This window comes from Zonotrichia albicollis, chromosome 5 (genome assembly GCF_047830755.1).
Source record: "Zonotrichia albicollis isolate bZonAlb1 chromosome 5, bZonAlb1.hap1, whole genome shotgun sequence".
NCBI lineage: Eukaryota > Metazoa > Chordata > Aves > Passeriformes > Passerellidae > Zonotrichia > Zonotrichia albicollis.
The window spans coordinates 34,863,840-34,883,776 of record NC_133823.1 but is presented as its reverse complement, the minus strand read 5'-3'; the positions used below and the strand labels follow the sequence as shown (position 1 = coordinate 34,883,776).

At 35.5% G+C, this 19,937-nt stretch overlaps 1 protein-coding gene across 1 annotated transcript in view; it reads left to right on the top strand.

Annotated features, from left to right (window-relative positions):
- VEGFC (vascular endothelial growth factor C) overlaps positions 1-14,356 on the top strand; it is a 77,459-nt gene extending 63,103 nt beyond the window's left edge. Inside the window, 5 exon segments of the mRNA XM_005483826.3 lie at positions 111-220; positions 453-783; positions 4,586-5,775; positions 8,517-11,574; positions 14,177-14,356. Coding sequence (XP_005483883.3) covers positions 111-220; positions 453-783; positions 4,586-4,700 — 556 coding nt within the window. The 3' untranslated portion in view covers positions 4,701-5,775; positions 8,517-11,574; positions 14,177-14,356.
- The last annotated feature ends 5,581 nt before the right edge of the window (positions 14,357-19,937 follow it).

Sequence of the window (19,937 nt, the reverse complement as noted above, 5' to 3'; positions counted from 1 at the left end):
TAGAAAGATATTTGCAATAGTGAGAAACTAAAGCAATCAACAACTGAAATAGGTTTTTTTCCCCCTTGAGTTCTTATAGTAGTAAATCAGCAGCATTTTTAATTTCACAGGTGTCACGTGGCAAACAAGACCTGTCCGAAAAATCATATTTGGAATAATCAAATTTGCAGATGTTTGTCACAGCATGATTTTGGTTTCTCTTCTTACCTTGGAGAATCTGGTAAGCACTTTCCCTTAAAGCGTCAACTGTCCTCCTAAAGACAAGAAGTTGTAGTAATTATTTGTATAGTTTTCTGTATCATTGCTACTACTGGTTGTTGCTGTCTTTTGATAAAAGCTTGTTTTTGAAACGCCATAAAAGGTATGGATTTGCTCATTTCTTCACATAAAAATAGGTGAGAGAGTAGACACAAAATTCTGGTACTAGTGGGACTTCTCTGCTGCTTTTGCAGACACGTCTGAAGGATTCCATATCTGTGGACCGAACAAGGAGCTGGATGAAGAAACCTGTCAGTGTGTCTGCAAAGGAGGCGTGCGGCCCTCGAGCTGTGGACCTCACAAAGAGTTAGACAGATCATCGTGTCAGTGCACATGCAGAAACAAACTGATCCCTGCATCCTGCGGGCCCAACAAGGAATTTGATGAAGAGAGGTGCCAGTGTGTATGTAAAAAGACCTGTCCTAGACATCAGCCGCTAAATCCTGCAAAATGTGTCTGTGAATGTATAGAATCTCCCAATAAATGCTTCTTGAAAGGAAAAAGGTTCCATCACCAGACATGCAGGTAAAACCACAGTTTTTATTTCTTTTATGGTGTTCAAGGCCTAATATTTTGGGTTGTGACATTATCTGACTTGTTGAATTGCTTTGTAGTCCTAAACTCTAAGCCTGTTGTCAGTTCAGTTTTTATCTTCTATGACTTCTATAATCTCTAAGAGGAAGGTACTAGACATAATAAGTATCCTAAAGCATGTTTACTTTATGGTGCTCTTAGGCTGCTCCTGGTACTTTTCTTCCTTTTCCTTTTTTTTCCTGGTGAAAATGAAAAAATGTAATTAGTTGGAATTAAAAAAAAAATATATATACATATAAATACATTTGCTCATCTTTATAAAGAAAAATGTCAAATACAAGTAGAGATACTTGTGTTGAAATCTCTAAAGTGAGGGAACAGATTATTAACTGGCATTACTTGTTTCCAAGTATTTGGCCTTTTAAGTGACAGAGAAGGGTTGTTAGAAACATCAGAAATTATTTCTTCTCTTTAATTCAATTTTATGTTTGCATAGAGAAAGAAACCAGCCTGGTTACATAAGCTTTACACATTACAAAGCCTTTGCACTGTAGGTTTCACTTCCAGCAGTGCAACAAAGATAACCCACTAACAGTTTGAAAGAACATTCACAACTAGGGAAGTCAGGCACTTAAGCTAAAAAATGCCATAATAAATATCTGATGTTGATTTAAATATCTCTGTTGATTCAAAGACTTAGTATTTGAGGGAGGAAATTAAGTTCAGCCTTTCTCTGTTGTGTTGTGGTTGAATACGATAGAATAATTTTCTCACTTCCCAGGACAGTATGATATAGGATGCTTTTACCTTTTTTCTAAGATCTTTTTCTTTTGTCTTTGAGTGCAGAAAGCAAGGTTTATATATGTTGTTACTTTATTTCTGTAGAACCAATAGTCCTGTAGATGTTAGCACTGTTAGAGGGGACAATCTCTCCTCCTTAAGAAACGACTTAGCATAGGTTTCTCACATTTTGGTTCTGTCCAGCACAAGCAGTTTCTAAAAGGAATAAAAATCCTGCAGCATCCTTTTTATCTCTGAAAGATTCCTTGCTCATTTAGAACAGCATCAATTATATTTTTATTATATAAATTAAATTGTATAAAATATATTTCCAATACAAATTTATTAAAAATAAATGGAAGTACCATTCTGTTGAGATTTGTGCTAGACGTGTGAGCCCTAGACATGAGCATAATCCTACAGTCATGTCCTAGACAGCTCCCAGTCCTACAAGTAATGCTTGTAGCTTCTGGTTTTGAAGCAGTAATATTTTTATGCACTGTAGCTAAGTGCCTCTGCCTCTAGTGTTACACCCTGCTTCAGATGAAAGGAATACAAAGTCATCTACAAAGCACAGGATGGAAAGGGAAAAAAAGCTTTTAGCCTACTGCTTTTTAAGGTGATTGTGCTGTTTATCAGCCCAAGAAGTAGCATTTCCTCATTTCATCTCTTGGAGTTGTTAGAGTGCCCACTGTAACAATTTGGGCATTCTGCACAGCAAAAAATTCACAATTATTGACCATAAAGAGAAGGTTGCTGCTGCTTTGCCCAGCTCTATGAATAGTGACTAAACATCTATCTTAGCTCCAGTGTGCTCAGATTTTCCTCATTGAAACAGACCTCTGTCACATGAAACCACTCTGTAAACAGCATTCAGACCAAATCTCTTGAAAGACCTGATCTATTGTTCAGCAGTATCCTAAGGAAACCACATTTTATGTAGTTACAATGACTCTGCTGCTATTCACCTTGTGCTACCACCTCTAAAATTTATTTTGGTCAGTTTTGGCTGGGCCAGATAACTGGGAACTTCATCTGTTAAGCACTTTAGAGGAGGAGAGGGACTTTCTTGCTGTCTTGAAATGTCCCAAATAAGGCTAAGACTGAAGTAACCTGACCTTGACTGCTGCTAGACACAAACTCACAGGGGAGAGGTCCTGTATAGCACTCCAGCTGCAAGTTGAAGTTCACAAGGACGCATGAATCCTAAGCAAAGTGAACTCCTCATGGTTAATGTTTTCATGAGTGCTTTTCATTGTGTACAGTCATAGAGATGTGGAAGAGTTTGGCTTTGCCGCTTTTTCTTCTTATTTAATTTTGCTGCCATTTAGTACACAATGGTCTGAACTTTCATGGCAGAGACAGCAAGAAGGTGAGTTCAGTGTTTCATCCACTGCATCTCTGTGGCGTACCTTTTTCCCAGAATGGACTCCTAACTGGTTGCTTGTTCACTTAGAATATTAGATCCTTCCACAGACCTTTTCGTTGCCTTTTACCACTGTTTCCAAATTTTCGGGGGAATAGATCTCTAGGGGTTTGAGAGATTCCCATGAGCTGCTACACGGATTTCAAATTTCTGTTAGGTGGCACAAAACAATGTTACTCCCTTAATTACAGAGACCACAGTGGTGAACTAATCTGGGATAAATGACATTGAAAACACTGAACATGATGTGACTAGTTAATAAATGTCCCATTTGCAATCTTCCTCATTCCTTATCACTTTCCTCATAGCCAGATTCATTTGTGGAACTGGATGGTGGGAATTAATGTAACTGTAGTGCAGGCCTCTTATCATAAACAAATTATTGCAAAGTAGTAACTTAGTATCCAAAACAGGCACACAACAAACTAACTTATTTGCAACAACAAGAGTCGCCACAAGCCTGAAACAAGAATTACCAAGGGAAGAGGAGAGTGACATTGCACAATTGAGCGTGCTGTATATATGCAAGTAAGAGTTATTGTAATAGATCATAATATCAGTGTTTCACAAACTGGCACACATTATTTCAATACAAGTTTTAACTGTAACTGTGCTGAAATTCAAGACATATACTTTTGTCCTTTGACTCATTGCCAGTGTCTGAAAAAATCACAGACTTGTACTTTGTCTCTATTATACACCACAAAGTATTTAGCATTGTTATTGTAAGGTTATTTTGGGTCAAGTTCTTGTTTTAATAGAAAAATTAAATAGGAAAAGGAAGGGTTCAGGGACAACCAGAGATATTATCTTTGTATAAGTTCTATTTTTCAGTCAAGGAATTGGTGAGGAAAACTTCTGCCGCTGCACACGGCGATGTGATTTGTGGTTCAATGCTGTATTACTTATTAAACTTATTTTAATCAGATAGACACTAATTCTGTTTTTCTCCATTAAGATTTATCAGAATCATGATAAATAGGCTCTGATTTTTCTTCAGAATGCACACAGATGCAATATAAATGCAGAAATATTCCCACTGGCTCAGAGACTGGCTGTGGGAATTTGCAGCTTGAAAGGAAGTATGTTCTCATTTTCAAGATCAGAGTCACAGTGTAATATACATAGAAAAACCTCTCTCAGGCTTATTGAAGTAGTCAATAAGATGAGAAACAGTCCTGGGTAGGAGAGTGAGAGATTTGGTTATAACATGATTCTGGATTACCACCTCCAATTTTGCAGCATGCAGTAGGTTACAACTAACCAATCTGAGTACAGAAATATATCCTATTTTCAAACTAAAACTAAAAAAATAGTACTCAAGATTAGAATGCAACTACAGCCAGCAGTGTGATAAAAAAAGATCCATATGTATCTGTTGCAATAGAATAATTTCAGTATAATTTGTTATTGTTTCATTGTCTTTTGTAAAGAATAGTTCAACTGAAATTTTTTGTAAGAACATAAAAACTTAAAATTAAATATTCTGTTGAGAAATAGCAGTGTGAAGGCACAAAGCTTTCTGTTCCAGTTAACTATAAATGATGGTGTTATATTAATGCCCACTTTTTTTTCCCCTTTCTTCAGTTGTTACAGACCTCCGTGTACAGTGCGGACGAGACGCTGCGACGCTGGCTTTTACTTCAGTGAAGAAGTGTGCCGCTGTGTACCTACATATTGGAAAAGACCACTTATGAATTAGCCAGGAGAGCACTACTTGCTACGCTGGTGTACACTTTTCCATTAGAACAAAAGAGCAACAGAAACTTTGCTAATATTTGGAATTAAATGTTCACCAGAGACCCTGTGGGGCTTTCAGAGACAGACTTGTGCTTTTCTCAAGACGTGGAAAGCAAATGTAGAAAACAACTGGGGTTCGCGTTTTGTAAAGAACTCATTAAGGACTTGTTTTCTGTCAATGACCAAATGCCTAGGTTCTCCTTCTTGTGATTTTTTTTAAGAGATAATGACTATATAATTTATTTCCACTAAAACCATCGTGCAGCATTTCTGTTTATAGCAGTAACAATTGTTAAAGCTCACTGTGATCAATATTTTTATATCATGCAAAGTATGTTTAAAATAAAATGGAAATCGTATTATATAATGGTGAGAATATTTAATCATCTGCCTAAAAAGGGAACTCAGATTCAGCTCTATTTTCTGGATTCTTAACAGGGAAAGAAGCAGTAAGGAGAAAGCACTGTTATGAAAGAAGGCTGCAGACATTTTCTTGTACCTGTTGTGTTTGCCATGTGGCAGAATTATATTGAGGGTTTTGTGAGCCAATGGTACTTCTGTCTCTAGAATGAAAGTAGAAAAGGCATAATTAATAACAAGGAGAACATTGGAGATTCTGTACATTGCCCAAGTATAAGGACTATGTTTAAAGCACAGCAGCAACTACTCACATTCTAATATATTCATCTCCTATTTCTTGGTGTCATTTCCAAGGAAAAGTATAAAACTGAGTCTGTTCAAGATTATTGGCATGTAAGTGGAAATACCAAGATTGTTTTTTATTTAGTGTTACAGGCTACGTTATAACTTTTACAGCTAAGTCTTTCAAAATGCTTCGATGAGTTTACCATTACGTAGTCAAATCAGATCTCTTGATCAATGTACACAGATGCAAATATATTTTAAAGGGGAAAAAATATATTCCAATGGGGACATGAAAGGACTTGTACCAGTCTGCTGTGGATTATCACAGTATCTACATTGAAAAAATCTCTTTCAGAAAATAAGAAATCAAACATCTACAATTTTAAAACAAGGTAAGATTTTTAACTTAGAATTTGGAAGGAAGTTTTTTTCTTACAGAAACTTTGTTGGGTGCAGAGTGGAGCAAGCAAAGCTGCAAAGCAAAATTTTTGTGATGGGAGTGGTCAGAGCTCTAAAAATAATTCTGCTGGGTCTAAGCAGCTGTTCTTAAAAGATTTATTGATGAAATAGTATTATATTCCAGAACTTTGGCCAGGAGGGGTTGCTTTTCTAGATTCTTTGTATTTCATAAGTTTTGATTACTCAGTCCCCATCGTGGGTTGAGGCAGTGTAACAGGATGAGAGATACTTTGAGTCTTCACCACTTTCCACTGTCTGCCTGCTATTCTCAGTGTTCTTCTTAAGAGGCCAGCTATTTATTATCCAAACAGGATAATAGGGTGAAGTTCAGGCATGCAAATTCTGAATAATGTCTTTATTACCATATTGCTTCAGCAATCAAACGCAGATGGAAATGTGGATGACAATTTAACAATTTAAAGTTGATGTACAACTTTAGTTGTAACAACTCACACTTCCATCAGTAGGATTGGTAGTCCGCAAATCATCAGTGTCTAAATCGGCAATGTTGACATAATAGCTAGAGGTAAATGTTCAGATTTAATTCAGTATTCAAAAAATTCAAGCATCCACTTCTATAGGTTACCTGCTTGAAGGAAGCCTAAAATACCTTAAGAAACAATTGAAAAACAAATTGGATTACTGCCGTGACTTGTATTGGCGAATCAAAACCTCTACGCTTTTATAAAGACATGAGGGAAAAAAACCCACTGTAGGTGAAGATTTTAAATTTCTGTCCCAGACCAATACAGAAGAGAGGCAGTGAAGAGAAAGACAAACCAAATCTGATACCAGGAACAGAGCCTAAGTAAGCAGGTATCTAATTAACAGATCAGAAATGTACTTCTGGTTATAAAGTAGAAGGGCACAAGTGAAGGCAGAACAAAATCTACATTCCATCACGTAATTCCACAGAGATTATAAAAATTGCATGTTAAAACAATATGCAAATAAACGAAACCCTGCAAAACTGAGCAATGATCAAATGTCTAAATTTCTTTAAAGGGTTCATGAAAACAGCTAATAAACCCATTGTGGCTAAGCAGGTACTTGCATTTCTACTGAGTGAACATACTGCACTCAAAAATAGTAAAACCTGTCTGAGTAGGGAAAGGAAGGCAGGAAGTTCAAAAATGAGACCAGGGAACAAGAAGTTTCAACATTATCACAAAGCACTAGCATCCAATAAGAATTACATTCTTGAATGCACATTTTTCCTTTCTTAACTTTCCAAGTATTGAGACTTTTGAGCATAAATTATGCCAATCTAAGTAAAATAAGATTTATAGAGAGCAAATTCCTGACTTGTAAAAGTTACCACAAAGTCAAGTTTGTGTCTGAGCAAAGTGAATGATTAGCCATTCACAAAATTATGTAGATGCATAGAATAATGTATACAAGCAATTGATAACATTTTCTGATAATCAGAATCTCCAGTTGTACTTTCCATGAGCATAGTTTTATAAAAATGCATTATACATAACACAAACATCAGAATTGTTATCATTACTAGTGGAGAGACTCTACAGATTCTGTAATAAATGTGATTCCATTTATCTCCATACTGTCATGAAATAATCTCTAGGGTAGGTCTTCCTTGCATTTATTACATAAAGTAGCTTATAAGTCAACACTGTTTTCAGTTTTTAAGTGATACTTGATTATGATCTCTTTGAAATTTTCATCTTCACTTCAAACCTTTATATTCTTAAAAAAATATAAAAATAGGTTATACAGCTTAAAAGGAGCTTTGATAGATAGATGATAATTCTATATGCAAGTTATTCTGCACTGACTCCAAATAAAAAGCTTGTATTGTTATTTGTCTAAAATCCCTGTACCTTGTACAAAAATTACAAGGTGGTTGGGAGAGGGAAAGCGCATGTAACTGCAGTAAATCACATTTAATAGTAAACAGACTTATGCTTGCATTTCATCAGGAATTAACAGCAGTTTCTGCACTCTTTCAATATTGCACTCTAGGGAGACAGTAAATTCTGCAGGGTAAGCCCCCTCTACCTGCCCGACCAGAGGGACATGCTATTTACAGTGTCAGTGGTGTTGGTCAGCTGACATGTTTGTTTAATTCATGCTGAACAAGTTGATAGTAAATCAGGTTTCTCGGCTCTATTTGAAAGACCAGCATGAAATCTTGCATATGTACTGTATCATCTTGAAAGGCTTAGTGGGAGGATTGCTTTCAGTATTCTCATTTTCAGCCTTAAGATCCCAGTTACAGCTCCAGCTGCCCTTGAATTTTAGCATATCTCCCATTTCTTTCAAGCATAACCACCCATCACATCTATACCAAAAGACAGGAATGGAATAATTAATGCAGTCAGTAAGCTCATCAACAGATTAGCCTGAGGAACAGACTGTGTTATTTTAAATATTATTTATTTTATATTTAATTTAAGGATATATTCTTAAAATATTTTGATATAACTATATTTAATTTTGCATCATTTAGAGGTACAAATGGTTGCTGTCAGGTAGAAAAGTTTGAAAATAGTCAATTCAGAATTTTCACAACTTTTTCGTTTGGAAAATATGACATAGGATGATTTCTTAATATTACAGGGGGTTTGTTTCCTCAAAGAAAATCAAAATAATAGTTGATAAATTATTTAATAGCTTCTTTTTGTTCTCTTTCTCTTTTCCTTTTGCATTTCAGATAAAACTATTGGGAAAGAACATAGGACAACCTTCTAATTGAGTGATGAAATAATAAGATCAAATGAACCAGGTATTAAATTTTTTAAAATTTAATTAATATTAATGGCTCATAGTAACTAATGAAATTAGGCCACTTAAATACAAGTTTAAGACTCCACAATGGACTAGAGGTCTCAAAAGCTCTGGAAAGATGACAACCTTTTTATAGAACACGTCTGGACTCATTTTATCTCTACTCTCTTGTCCAAATGTTGTAATGGAATGTGGGCAGTAGAAAACATCAGGAGGTAGCAATTTTATGATTAAAAGTTCAAAAATTTTAGTAATTTATCATTAAAAAATTATAATTTGTCTGTAGTCTGGATCTGTGAATTAGGGGACCTTATTTCAGCTTGAGAATGTACTAAATTACAAGTAGTACATTCCAGAAAAAAATAATAAAAATCTTAAAACACATAAAAAACATAAAAATCTTTGCTCTTTTATATAAGCATTTCTGCTTCTGGCAAACAACAGAAACCTCTAGTAAATGTTTATTACCATTTATTCCCTTTACTTGTCAGCAAAACCCTGTCATGAAAATAACATCTTATAGATTCAGGTATTTTTCCTGATCCTGAGTAAGGATATTGTATCCATTCATGACAGTCACTGCCTTTCAACTGCATTTCAGCAAACTCTTTATCCCTTCTCTACATTTACAATCAGCTGTATGTGGTCACTGAGTTCTTCCCCTTTTGCTCTCTTTCTCAACTTAAATTACTTCTCTTGGACTTCTGCACCATATCTCAGTTTCCCTGTAAGAGCATGTCTATTTCCCTGTCAGCCTTCTCCACATATCACTGTTAACTCTAACCCTTCTATTTCCCTTTTTTATCCAATCTCTCCCTAAAAATAGCATTGCTTTCTTCTCTGTTATCATTAACACCACTTTATTCTCTCTCTTAAATAATCATGCCAACACTGGGATTAATCTCATTTTAGAAACCTAGAGTTACCCTTCACTACACATATGTGAAAGCAAGTGTTAAAAATAAAGTCTGAAGCTTGACATTCCAAATTTGCAAATCCAATCTGTCCAAGCAAATAATAATAATAAATATAATTACAGTTGAGAGCTCCCCAAAGCAAACTTGCAAAAAAAGATAACACATATATTGATCACCCTAGCAGATGCCACTTGAAACAGAAAGGATAATTTACAAACAAAAAAATAGTTTATAATATCACTCTCCCAGTAAAAAAAATTCAAGTTTTAATTCTGCTGGATTCTGCAGTCTAACAGTGCACTCACCCAGTCCTCGATGTCCAGTGCAGCATTTGGAACTAAATTCAGCCTTGTTACTGAGTTTGTGTTCACATCTCATGCTGCGTGGGGAATAAAATCTTGGGCTCCAGGCCAGGTAAGGAGACTTCTCATCTATCCCACAAAAACCCCCAAGGTCTGTGCTCTTCCTTAGGACAGATGTACCCACCACTTGCTTTGCAGCACTGTGAAGACAGATGAAATGGGGTTATCGAATCTTTTCCAGAAGGATAATGCTATTTTTAAGGATATATACTATTTTTAAGCTCAAGTCTTACATCTATTGATGAACTTTTCAATAACCTGCACGCTGTCCGGTAATTTGGCTGGAGAACACTTTTGGGTCAGTGTAGTCCATGGGGTACAATCAGAGTAGATACTGTTGGTTTCAGCTTAATGCAATCAGTTTTCGTAAACCATGTAAGAGACACTTATTTTGAAGTGCAGCAAATAACCTCTAACTGAAGGACAAAAATACCTTGGACATGTATTGCTTTCAGAAAGGAAAAAAAAAACACAACAAAACAAGCAAACAAAAAAAAACACAAACAAACATAAAAAAACCCTAATCATATGAGCAGATACACTGCCTGAAGGCTTAGTGTGAAATAAACTTGTACTAGTACTAAGATCTAACTTCACTTCCAAACTATGACCAAAATACAAATATATGTTTTATGTAGAGAATAATCTTTTATCGAATGTAATTTCTAAAAATAACAGAGTGAGTTTTCAAACACATATTGGTGTTAACTGTCAGGAAACTGTGTGACAGCACACTTGCATATTTTTTTGAAAGAACAGGCTGTGCAGCAATGAGATGTCTTGATATTGCTGCAAGTATTATGTGTAAAAGATCAGTATTTTTTTGAAAGATTAATGATAGTAGCTTACACTTTAGAGAATCCAAGTGGTAGAATTTTATCTGTTCATTCAGTACATTACTGCAATAAGTTTAAAAACATTCAGCATTCATAATCAGAGATCTTTATGTTTCAAAGATCTACAAGTTAACATTTCCTTTTATTACAACATTGTTCTTTGAAACATGTAAAAAGTATATCTCATATTCTTAAACTGTAGCTTAATTTGAAAAACAGTTCTAAAATAACTATTTTCAATTTAGTAACTCTAACAACGATAAACAACCAGTGGGTGAAGAAAAAGTCACCTTTCCTAGCCTACAGGCTCAGTTCAGTTATTCACTCTGTTTCCAGTCAGAGTCCTGCAGAGCTGTGCACACAGATTCCTAAACCAGCATCTTCTCTCTGAGTGGTACAGAATTGGGAATGCAGCTGCAGCCACCAGTGCTGACAGATTCTGGGTTCTTCTGTGACTTACCCATCAGGCAGCTTCTAGGGCCAGCTTGGAATGAAGATCAGCTGCTTAAGGGGCTTCCTCAAACTCCCAGGAAGAAAAATCAATACTCAAAAAAAGTAAAAATGAATAAATTAATTTAAAAGTCAATAATAATCTCAGCCATTGAAAAGGACACCAAGAAGAGGTTAGCTGAAGGCAAGTCAATACCATCCATCTGCAGGATGAGGCTTGTTGCTGACATCCCTGATCTGAATGGCATTTCTCATTTCAATGGCTTCATTGTAAGACTGTGATCAGTCTTCAGAGTAGCAAGGCCTGGTAAATATCATCAAGCATTCGTGTTCTTTACAGGTTGTTCTAACATCATTGATTACTGAAGAAAGGAAGAGCTACTCAGGAGTATTTTACCTGAAAACTCCAGGTTTCACAGGTTGGTAACTATAGCTGTTACAACTCTCTAGCTTGAGAAGACATCATCCCTAAGTCTTGTTCCTTTTCCATGCAAAATGAAGCAGCAGATATCTACTGGGATTTCTTTTTAGCCCTCCCTGAGAGAGCCAGAAACATTGTGAACCTCAAAGCATGCCTCATGGAAAAAGTACTGAAAAAATAAGACGGAGAAAACTGAAAATCTCACAATTTATGAAGTGTTAATTAAGATTAGGAGCATTTGAAACAACTTCTACTGACAGCAAAACTATTCATATGAGGTTTGGGAAGTTGTGAAACAGTCAGCTTAAACCAAATTGTGGTCTCCACTGTTTTGTCCCTGCCTTGAGAGTTTGCAACACAGAGAAATGCCACACCAAAACATAGCTAAGCCTCAAGCATACTCACCAGCCAGTGCTGAAAATCTCCTTCTCGCTGAAGAATCTGTAAAGAGACAGATGAAAGGATACATAAAGGAAAAAACCACAATGAATAAGATTCACAAATGACTTTGTAATCACGGTGAGTGGTACCTAAATCCTAAACTAAGACCAAAAGGATTCCTCTTTAATTTGCTCCCAATTCATATGAGGCAATTTCTGAAGTAATTGTCCCTAACATGAAGATGCACTTTGGCAAGTGCCTAGAATGCAGTGTATATACCTAAACTCTATCAAGGCATGTAAACTGATGACTTCTCTATTTAATCTGTGAAGTAAAATTCAGTAGATACTCAAAGTTCTAACAGCTTTACACCCAAAACTCAAGTGAAAGGTTCTCTTAGTTCTGTTTAAGTTATTATACTTCATATAAGCAAGGAAGATTCAAGTCAGAAATGGAGAACATAATACTCTAAACTAGTGTGGTTGACTTGACCAGGATTCCAGTGCTATTTATTTGACAATCATGTTTTTGTAAGAGAACACCAGATGTTAGAGAAGGGGCTGAACTGTCCTGGAGGTTACCACCTGCTGTAAGCCAGTAGTTCTGGAAATTTTACAAATATGGGAATAAATCCTTTTCATCTAGTTCATGTGACTATTTCTCATTTCTCATGGAAAATGCTTTTGTCATGTTTTTCTTCTGTGGGATATGCCATACTTTGCTTTCTTCGAGAAAGTGAGATGCAATGGTTCTTCTACGGGCAAAGAAGCTCCACATACTTTTGTATTTTTGCTGTGATTTCATTAATTTGTAGGGTAAATTGACACAGTAAGAACTGGTTTGTACTTATATTTTCAGCTGCCTTGCCAGGTGTGCATTTGATTATTTTGGAATATTTCTTGGTTTACAATGCTTATTTAATGATGTAATAAATTAATAAATTTAATTAATTTAATTTATTTTAATGATTATTTAATACTTTATATATACACCTTGATGAAAGCAATACATTTCCATTTTTTAAGCTGTCATCTTCATGTATAGTAAAGTATAACTACTAAAACAACTTTTAAAAGGAAAACATTTTGAATAAAAAAGCCTATTTACTTAAACTTCAATTGTTTAAAATCTATTAAAGAGTTAAATGAGAAAAATTTTAATTTGACATGTTTTGCAGTAAAAAAATTATCTTTGAAGCAATTAGCTAATGTTCTGCTTGCCTGTCTTCAAGACCCAAATGTCTACATTAATACTTAACACTCACATGTCCAAATTTATCTTAGCAGAAATGAAAAAACAAAAGTAATTGCCTTTCACAGACAAAAACAACATACAGGAATTGATGAGAACTGATCTCTTCTACCTCTGAAGCCTTTAAAGTTTGTTTTTTCCCTTTGATAATGTTAATTTATCCTTATTATTTACATTGCCTATATTTTCTTTTGTCTTTACATGAAATGAAACAATCATTGACCTAAACTGTCATCTGCTGAGTAGAAAACTCTAAGCAGAGAAGGTTGCTCAGTGGGATCATTCCATCTGCTAAGACACACAGAGTATGAGAACAGCATTAAATATGCCCTTAATGCACTGAAAAATAATGCTACAAAAGCTAATTTATTCCTTTAAATTCGGATACATTCTGTTTTACTTCCAGATTACACCAAACAGTATGCATTTCTTACAGATCCAATCTCCCTCTCATGCCAAAATACAGAAAAAAAAAAGTTAAGCATACTCTCTAGAGATACTTAATTACAAATAAGACAGAGAGCACTGCAAGGTTTTCATATAATTCTATAAAAACATCCTTACAGTACTATTCATCTATTTTGTACATTTTCAACAGATGAAAAAGTGTATTTAATTGAAAAATAAACACAATAGAAATATCTTTCTCTTGCATAAGTCCTTTCAGGCCAGAATTAGGCTGTTTTCTAGACAGTCCATAAACAAAAGACTAATTCCCATGACAAGATGCAAATGAGGCATATCCTCTATTTCACGACAAACTTTGATGAGAATTAAAAATACTTCAAGTTCTGCACAACCAGGTGCTAAAAACTTGTATCCAGCACTAGTGAGACAAGCTGTCTCACTATGTTATATCTAATTCATAGATAGAATATATGCAGTTTATATGTAGTCTGATTCCCTATAATATTTTCAATACAGCCACTGGCCAACTTTTCTGATCCATTTCCATCCTTTTCCTGCAGGTATTGTTTCTGTGAGAAGCAGAGAAGCACCACTGTCTTCACAAGAGCAGAACAACAATCTCACTTCTGGCTCAGTTGGCTTCATGTAACCTTCTGTATGGAATCTCATAACCTCACATCTATACACATCTTGCTAAGAAATATCCAAAAAAAAAAAAATCTGTATTTTGGTCCAGAGAAGGAGTTGGCTTTGAAAGACAGGACAAGAGACAGTGAGGAAAAATAATGCAGAACAGTTCTTGATCTGTAGTAAAACCATCTGTTCCCATTCCCCCAAGGGTGCCAGAATTGTAGCTCAGTAAGGCTATTTCTTTTCTTCCCATTGCTTTATATTGAAATTAATTATTTTAGTCAATTTTATGAAGAAATAGGTCTTGAATGCTTTAATTTGGAAGTGCTTCCCAGGCATAATTTAAATTCTAACATCCAAGTCAAACAAAAAGATGCTTAAACTATAGCATAGTTCTTAGCGACCTCTCACAATTATGTTTTTTTTAATGATCAAGAGAGTATCTATGTTCTTATTTTTGTTTAAAAAAATGGAATATTAACATAGAAGTGTAGAATATAACAATTTTTTCTAAATATTAATAACATTTGTTAAATTCCTACAGAAACATTTTGATAGCTTATTTAATATATCTCCATAGAAATAAACAGAGAAATAAATATATAGACAAATATTAAGTATATATACAGTTAACTAGAGGAAAAAAAAAATCATAGAGATTTTGAAGGGAAGTCTGGAGTAAAACTGTTGTTTTGAATGCCTTCCTATTAAAATTATCATGCTAGATAAAATACCATTACAGATACATACAAAAATAAAATTTCAAAGAATGAAAAATCTCCTTCCAAGTACCACAATGTCCTTTCAAGTAATAATGAGAATTTTAACTTAAGAAATGATCCCTCTGCCAGGTCTTAGAGCAGATAATCTCAGATACTGCAGCACTTTGCAAACCTTTTCAAGTGTGTCCCATGATACATGATCTCCTCAGTATGTATTATGAATGACTTACAGACAATGGATTTTTTTTCCTGTTATTATATAATGGGTAAGATAACATATGTAAGACATTCTATTTTAAGTAGCATTACCTGAAATTAATTTTATGTTAAATGGTGCATCGAGTCTCTGAGTTCCTGTCACCTTTTAGCTTCACCACTTAATTTCTCGCACGATCTCTCTATAGGAATTTCTCTCCCAGCATTGTTTCTGTAGTTGTTTGATGATTCCCTGTTCATCTTCCCACTTCCAAAACTGATACCAGCTGCTGTTTTCTCCTGGATTACACCACAGCCAGTGCTGGAGCATCCAGCCTCTTGGATATTTTCTCTGCCTACAGTGATAGCAAGCTGTCACAAGAAAGGCCTGAATGTGGCATCACATAGTTTCTCTCCTAATGAAGCAGGTCAGACCCAAAATTGAGCACAGTGATTTTAAACTTTAGATATTTACATTGCAGACATTTAGCACCTCCTCTAATGAGACTCGCCTTCTCTTTAATAAGATGTGGTAATGAAAATATCAGTCTTCCCACTATTTTACATACAGCTTCTCCCAGTTTGAATTAGTTATTGAGCAATGGAGATGAAACTTGTAATTCTGCTCTCTGTAGCAAATTTCTAATTTTGTGCAGGAGGATAAGAAAGTGCTCTGCTGAATGCAGTTTTGCCTTTTCAATTTCATTTTATGTGCTAGCTGCACACCAGTTAAAACTGAAGACTGAAAGTTACGCCACTGGGCATAAAATTCTGATTAAACTGGCATGATTTTCATGATTATATAGGGCATAGATACACTGAAAAATTAGTAAGTAGTTTTGGCTCTGTTAAGCAAATGCATAAATATTTCTGAGCTCATTGACTGCCCGAGTACAAACTTGGATACTAATTGCTTACACTGGATATGTAATTCCAGCTGCTTTTCCACAGAGCATGGTGAAACTGTACAACTTGTGCATGAAAAAAGGAAAATGATTACTTTGGATTAAAGGCCTCCACGTTTTTTTCTGTGGTAGAATCACAGGAAAATTATGTGATGTTATACTCCATTTATTAGTATCACGTTTGCTCAGTAGTCAAGTAACCACTTGTTCCTAAGTGGATGACTGTGCCAGCAGCATTTTTTGAACATAAATTAAATGCATGTTTGACACTTAGTTCTGCATTAGAATGCTTTCCAGACATATTTTAAATAGTAAGTCTAGGAATGCTAATTATGCATCATTCGGCGTTACAAAACATATTTTTCAGCAATTACTGTCTTTAAATATTTAATCCAGTTTTACCCAATATTTGGAGTAGGAAATAACTGAACAATCTCATTTTCAGCGTCAAAGTATTGGCAAAAATAAATTTCAAAAAAAAAGCTGCCTTTAAGATCTTCTAGGGCAATAGCAGTCAAACCCAGATATGTGCCCAGTTGGCTCCCGAGAAACCTTCTAATTGGTTAAAGCACTTCAAAAGCCAATAGGAAATCCAAATCAGACATCCAAAAACTCATAAAGGATGATGGCATTGATAGCCTAACTGAAGTGCTTCTGCACCAATGCGCTCCACATGGACAGCAACCAGGAGGAGTTGGAAGTCATTGCGCATCTGTTGCCATCACAGAAACAGTTCTGGGCTTCTCAGTACAAGTGAGACATTGAGGGGCTGGAGCAAGTCCAGAGAAGGGCAACAAAGCTGGTGAAGGGCCTGGAGAACAAGTTTTATGAGGAGCAGCTGAAGGAGCTGGGGATGTTTAACCTGGAGAAAAGGAGGCACAAGGGAGGTGATCTGGCTCTCTCTGAGGGGGTTATAGTGACGTGGGAATGGAGCTCCCAAGTAACGAGCAGCAGGCTGAGAGGAAATGGCCTCAAATTGCACCAGAGGAGGTTTAGATTGGATATTATGAAAAAAATTCTTCACCGAAAGGGTTTTCAAGCACTGGAACAGGCTGACACAGGGAAATGGTTAAGTCACCTTTGCTGGAGATATTTAAAAGACATGTAGATGTGGCACTTGAGGACAATGTTTAGTGATGAACTTGGCAGCTCTACCTTTAGTTTGGACTTGATTTTAGAGGTTTGTTCCCAACCTAAAGGGTTCTATGATTCCTTGGATACAGACATCTTCTCAAACATTTCACACAGAAGAGTTTGGCACAGAAGAGAAATTATATCCAGCTATGGCCAAAAGTACTTAAGAAAAAAGGGTGGAATTGAATCTCAGATGTTTAACACTTCATTTGAACTATCCAGAAGTGATCTTATTCGTGCTGTTTCATTAAGTACTGACCAGAATACAGTAATACTAATGAATAATTAGTAGAATACTAAAAGGTGATCTCCGAGACTAAATATAGCAAGAGTCTTGTTTCAGACACCAAGCATAGCTGACATTTCAAGGCTGTCAGGTATAAATGCAAGGCCTAGAGAAGATCAGGATTCACTTGGATATTCAAGATGCCACTGGACATCTTTCTCACTAAGCATTTGGATTGAACATTGAACTTTTACTTTCTCTGTTAATTCTTTTTATTACATTAATTTCTTTTATTGTTTCTGTCTGAGATACTTAATTATTCAATTGTATTACTTAACTAATTTAGATATTATTAAAATTTTACTACATTCTTATCTTAAGTGGATTAAGTAGTTTTAATATTGTTTCATCTCCACAGTACTTGAAAAACTTCCCAAATGCCAAGTAATCTATTTAACCACGTCAGTATTTTTATGCATATACAAAGACACCCCTTGTGAGAAACACTTATTCTAGGAATATTATCTCATACAGCTTTCATATTAACAACCTTCTGTGCTACTGACTCTAAGCCACTAATAACATTTTGAATAGATGCCATCATTGTCAGTGTCTCTTGCTACACCTGAGAAGGCATTTGATCTCATACAATACGTAGCACTTGCTATTGTTCTAAAAATTGCCTCTATTGGCTTTTCTGTGTGAACGGTTTCTGAAAATTATGATGGTTGAATTTGTGGTCAAGTCAGTCATTCTGAGAAAGCTCATAAAATCCCAAGAGACTTGCAAAGAACAATCGATCCCTACATCAGGAAGCAAAAAGGAAGTGCCAACCCAGTGGAAATTTATTTATGACATGTTTGAAGTTTGTTGAAATAACAAAACGCTGGACTTAACCATCAAACAGGGCATATACAAAGGCAATGAAATTAAATCTTATTTTCAGCAAGGGAATGCTATTCAAGTAACTATTAAAAACATGATTTTTTTTTGAAAGTCACTCCTGAAAAATTAAAACAAAAAGGTAAATGTTATCATATATGTTACATTAGGCATCAGTGAGAAATTTTCCTTGAGCTATATCCTTGCAGGAAATTGGCTAAATGTAGCCCCTTGGCGCCAAGGAGGTCACGAGCTCTGCGTCAGTGCTAATTCATTTTTTCTGACTGCATTGTGTTGGGAAGTCCTGATTCCCACTGCTGAAGTGTAAAACAAGACTTTGAACTCTATGTGATTATGCATATAATATGCCAAACATTAATGAAATTTCATTTCCTTAAATATGCAAGGAGCGTATTTACGCAGAAAATGTTCTGCATATCAGTAGTTATTTTCTTTTGCAGAAGTTTCAGATAGTTTTCTCTTCTGAAATGAAAACTTTATTTGGAATTAAAATACTTGATACAATGCAATTATTTTCTGGTTTGTTTTTTTTTTTTGTCTGTGGAGATATAACACTAATTATCCAAATTAAAACATTCTTAAAGCAAAACTAGTCTGTAACCACCTTCCAAGAATCTGTCAATGGCAAACAGATATTCACCATAAAAAAACAAAAAGCAAACTAATTCTTATTTATGACAAGACCACAAAAATAATTAATCCAAATGTGAACACAGTAGAGACCAAAACCACCATACCAACAGGCTTTGCCTCCAAGTCAAACTTGCATTTGAGCCCTAGCTTCTGCTAAATAGGAAACAATCTGGAATGTAAATCCTCCAAAGCTGAAAAATATAAACATACCACAGCAATTAAACACCACAATTAAAAACCTGCAAATTGTATTACTCAGATAAATCAGTAGATGAACAAAAGTGACAAAGACTAAGGCAAAATATTCTCAAAGATAAAGAGAATATTTATCTTTGAGATAAATATTCATGCTTTCATGAATCGTCATGCTTTCAGCACACATCCCTCAACAGGCCACCTGCAGCACTCTACTAGTGCTGGCTCTGAAAATGGCAAGCTTTAGGTTATACAGTGAATGTTGTGGCTGTGTCTAATGAAATTGGGGAAAATTCTGGAATGTTTCACTTCAGAGAGAAAAGATAATGCTCTTTTCACCCAATATGCAACTACTATGCATGTATAGAAAATGGCTAGAATTCAGGACACTGTAAACCTGCTTTACAAATTCTCAAATCTTTGTAGACCCTCCTTGAAGACTCCCAACAGCTTTTGCACTGCTTCACCTGCTCCATGCATCAGTGTTCATTGCTTGTCTAGACAGAGCTGTGCTGAATTACTTCTAGTCTATGCTCAGCTTTATCTACAAAAGGGAATAGGAAGGACATACCACAAGTAGCCCTAAACAAGCAATGAAAGTCTTTTTTTTCTCTTCAGTGCAGGTAGCTTTGGAGAGTCACACCTGCAATGGCATACCAGGCACACTCCTCCTGCATCCCCTGCCACCCACGAAGCAGACTTATGAAACGGCTCTTGCAGAATCTGGGAAAAAAGGGATGTCTTAAGCAGCACAGCACAGAGATTTAGATAAGGCAGA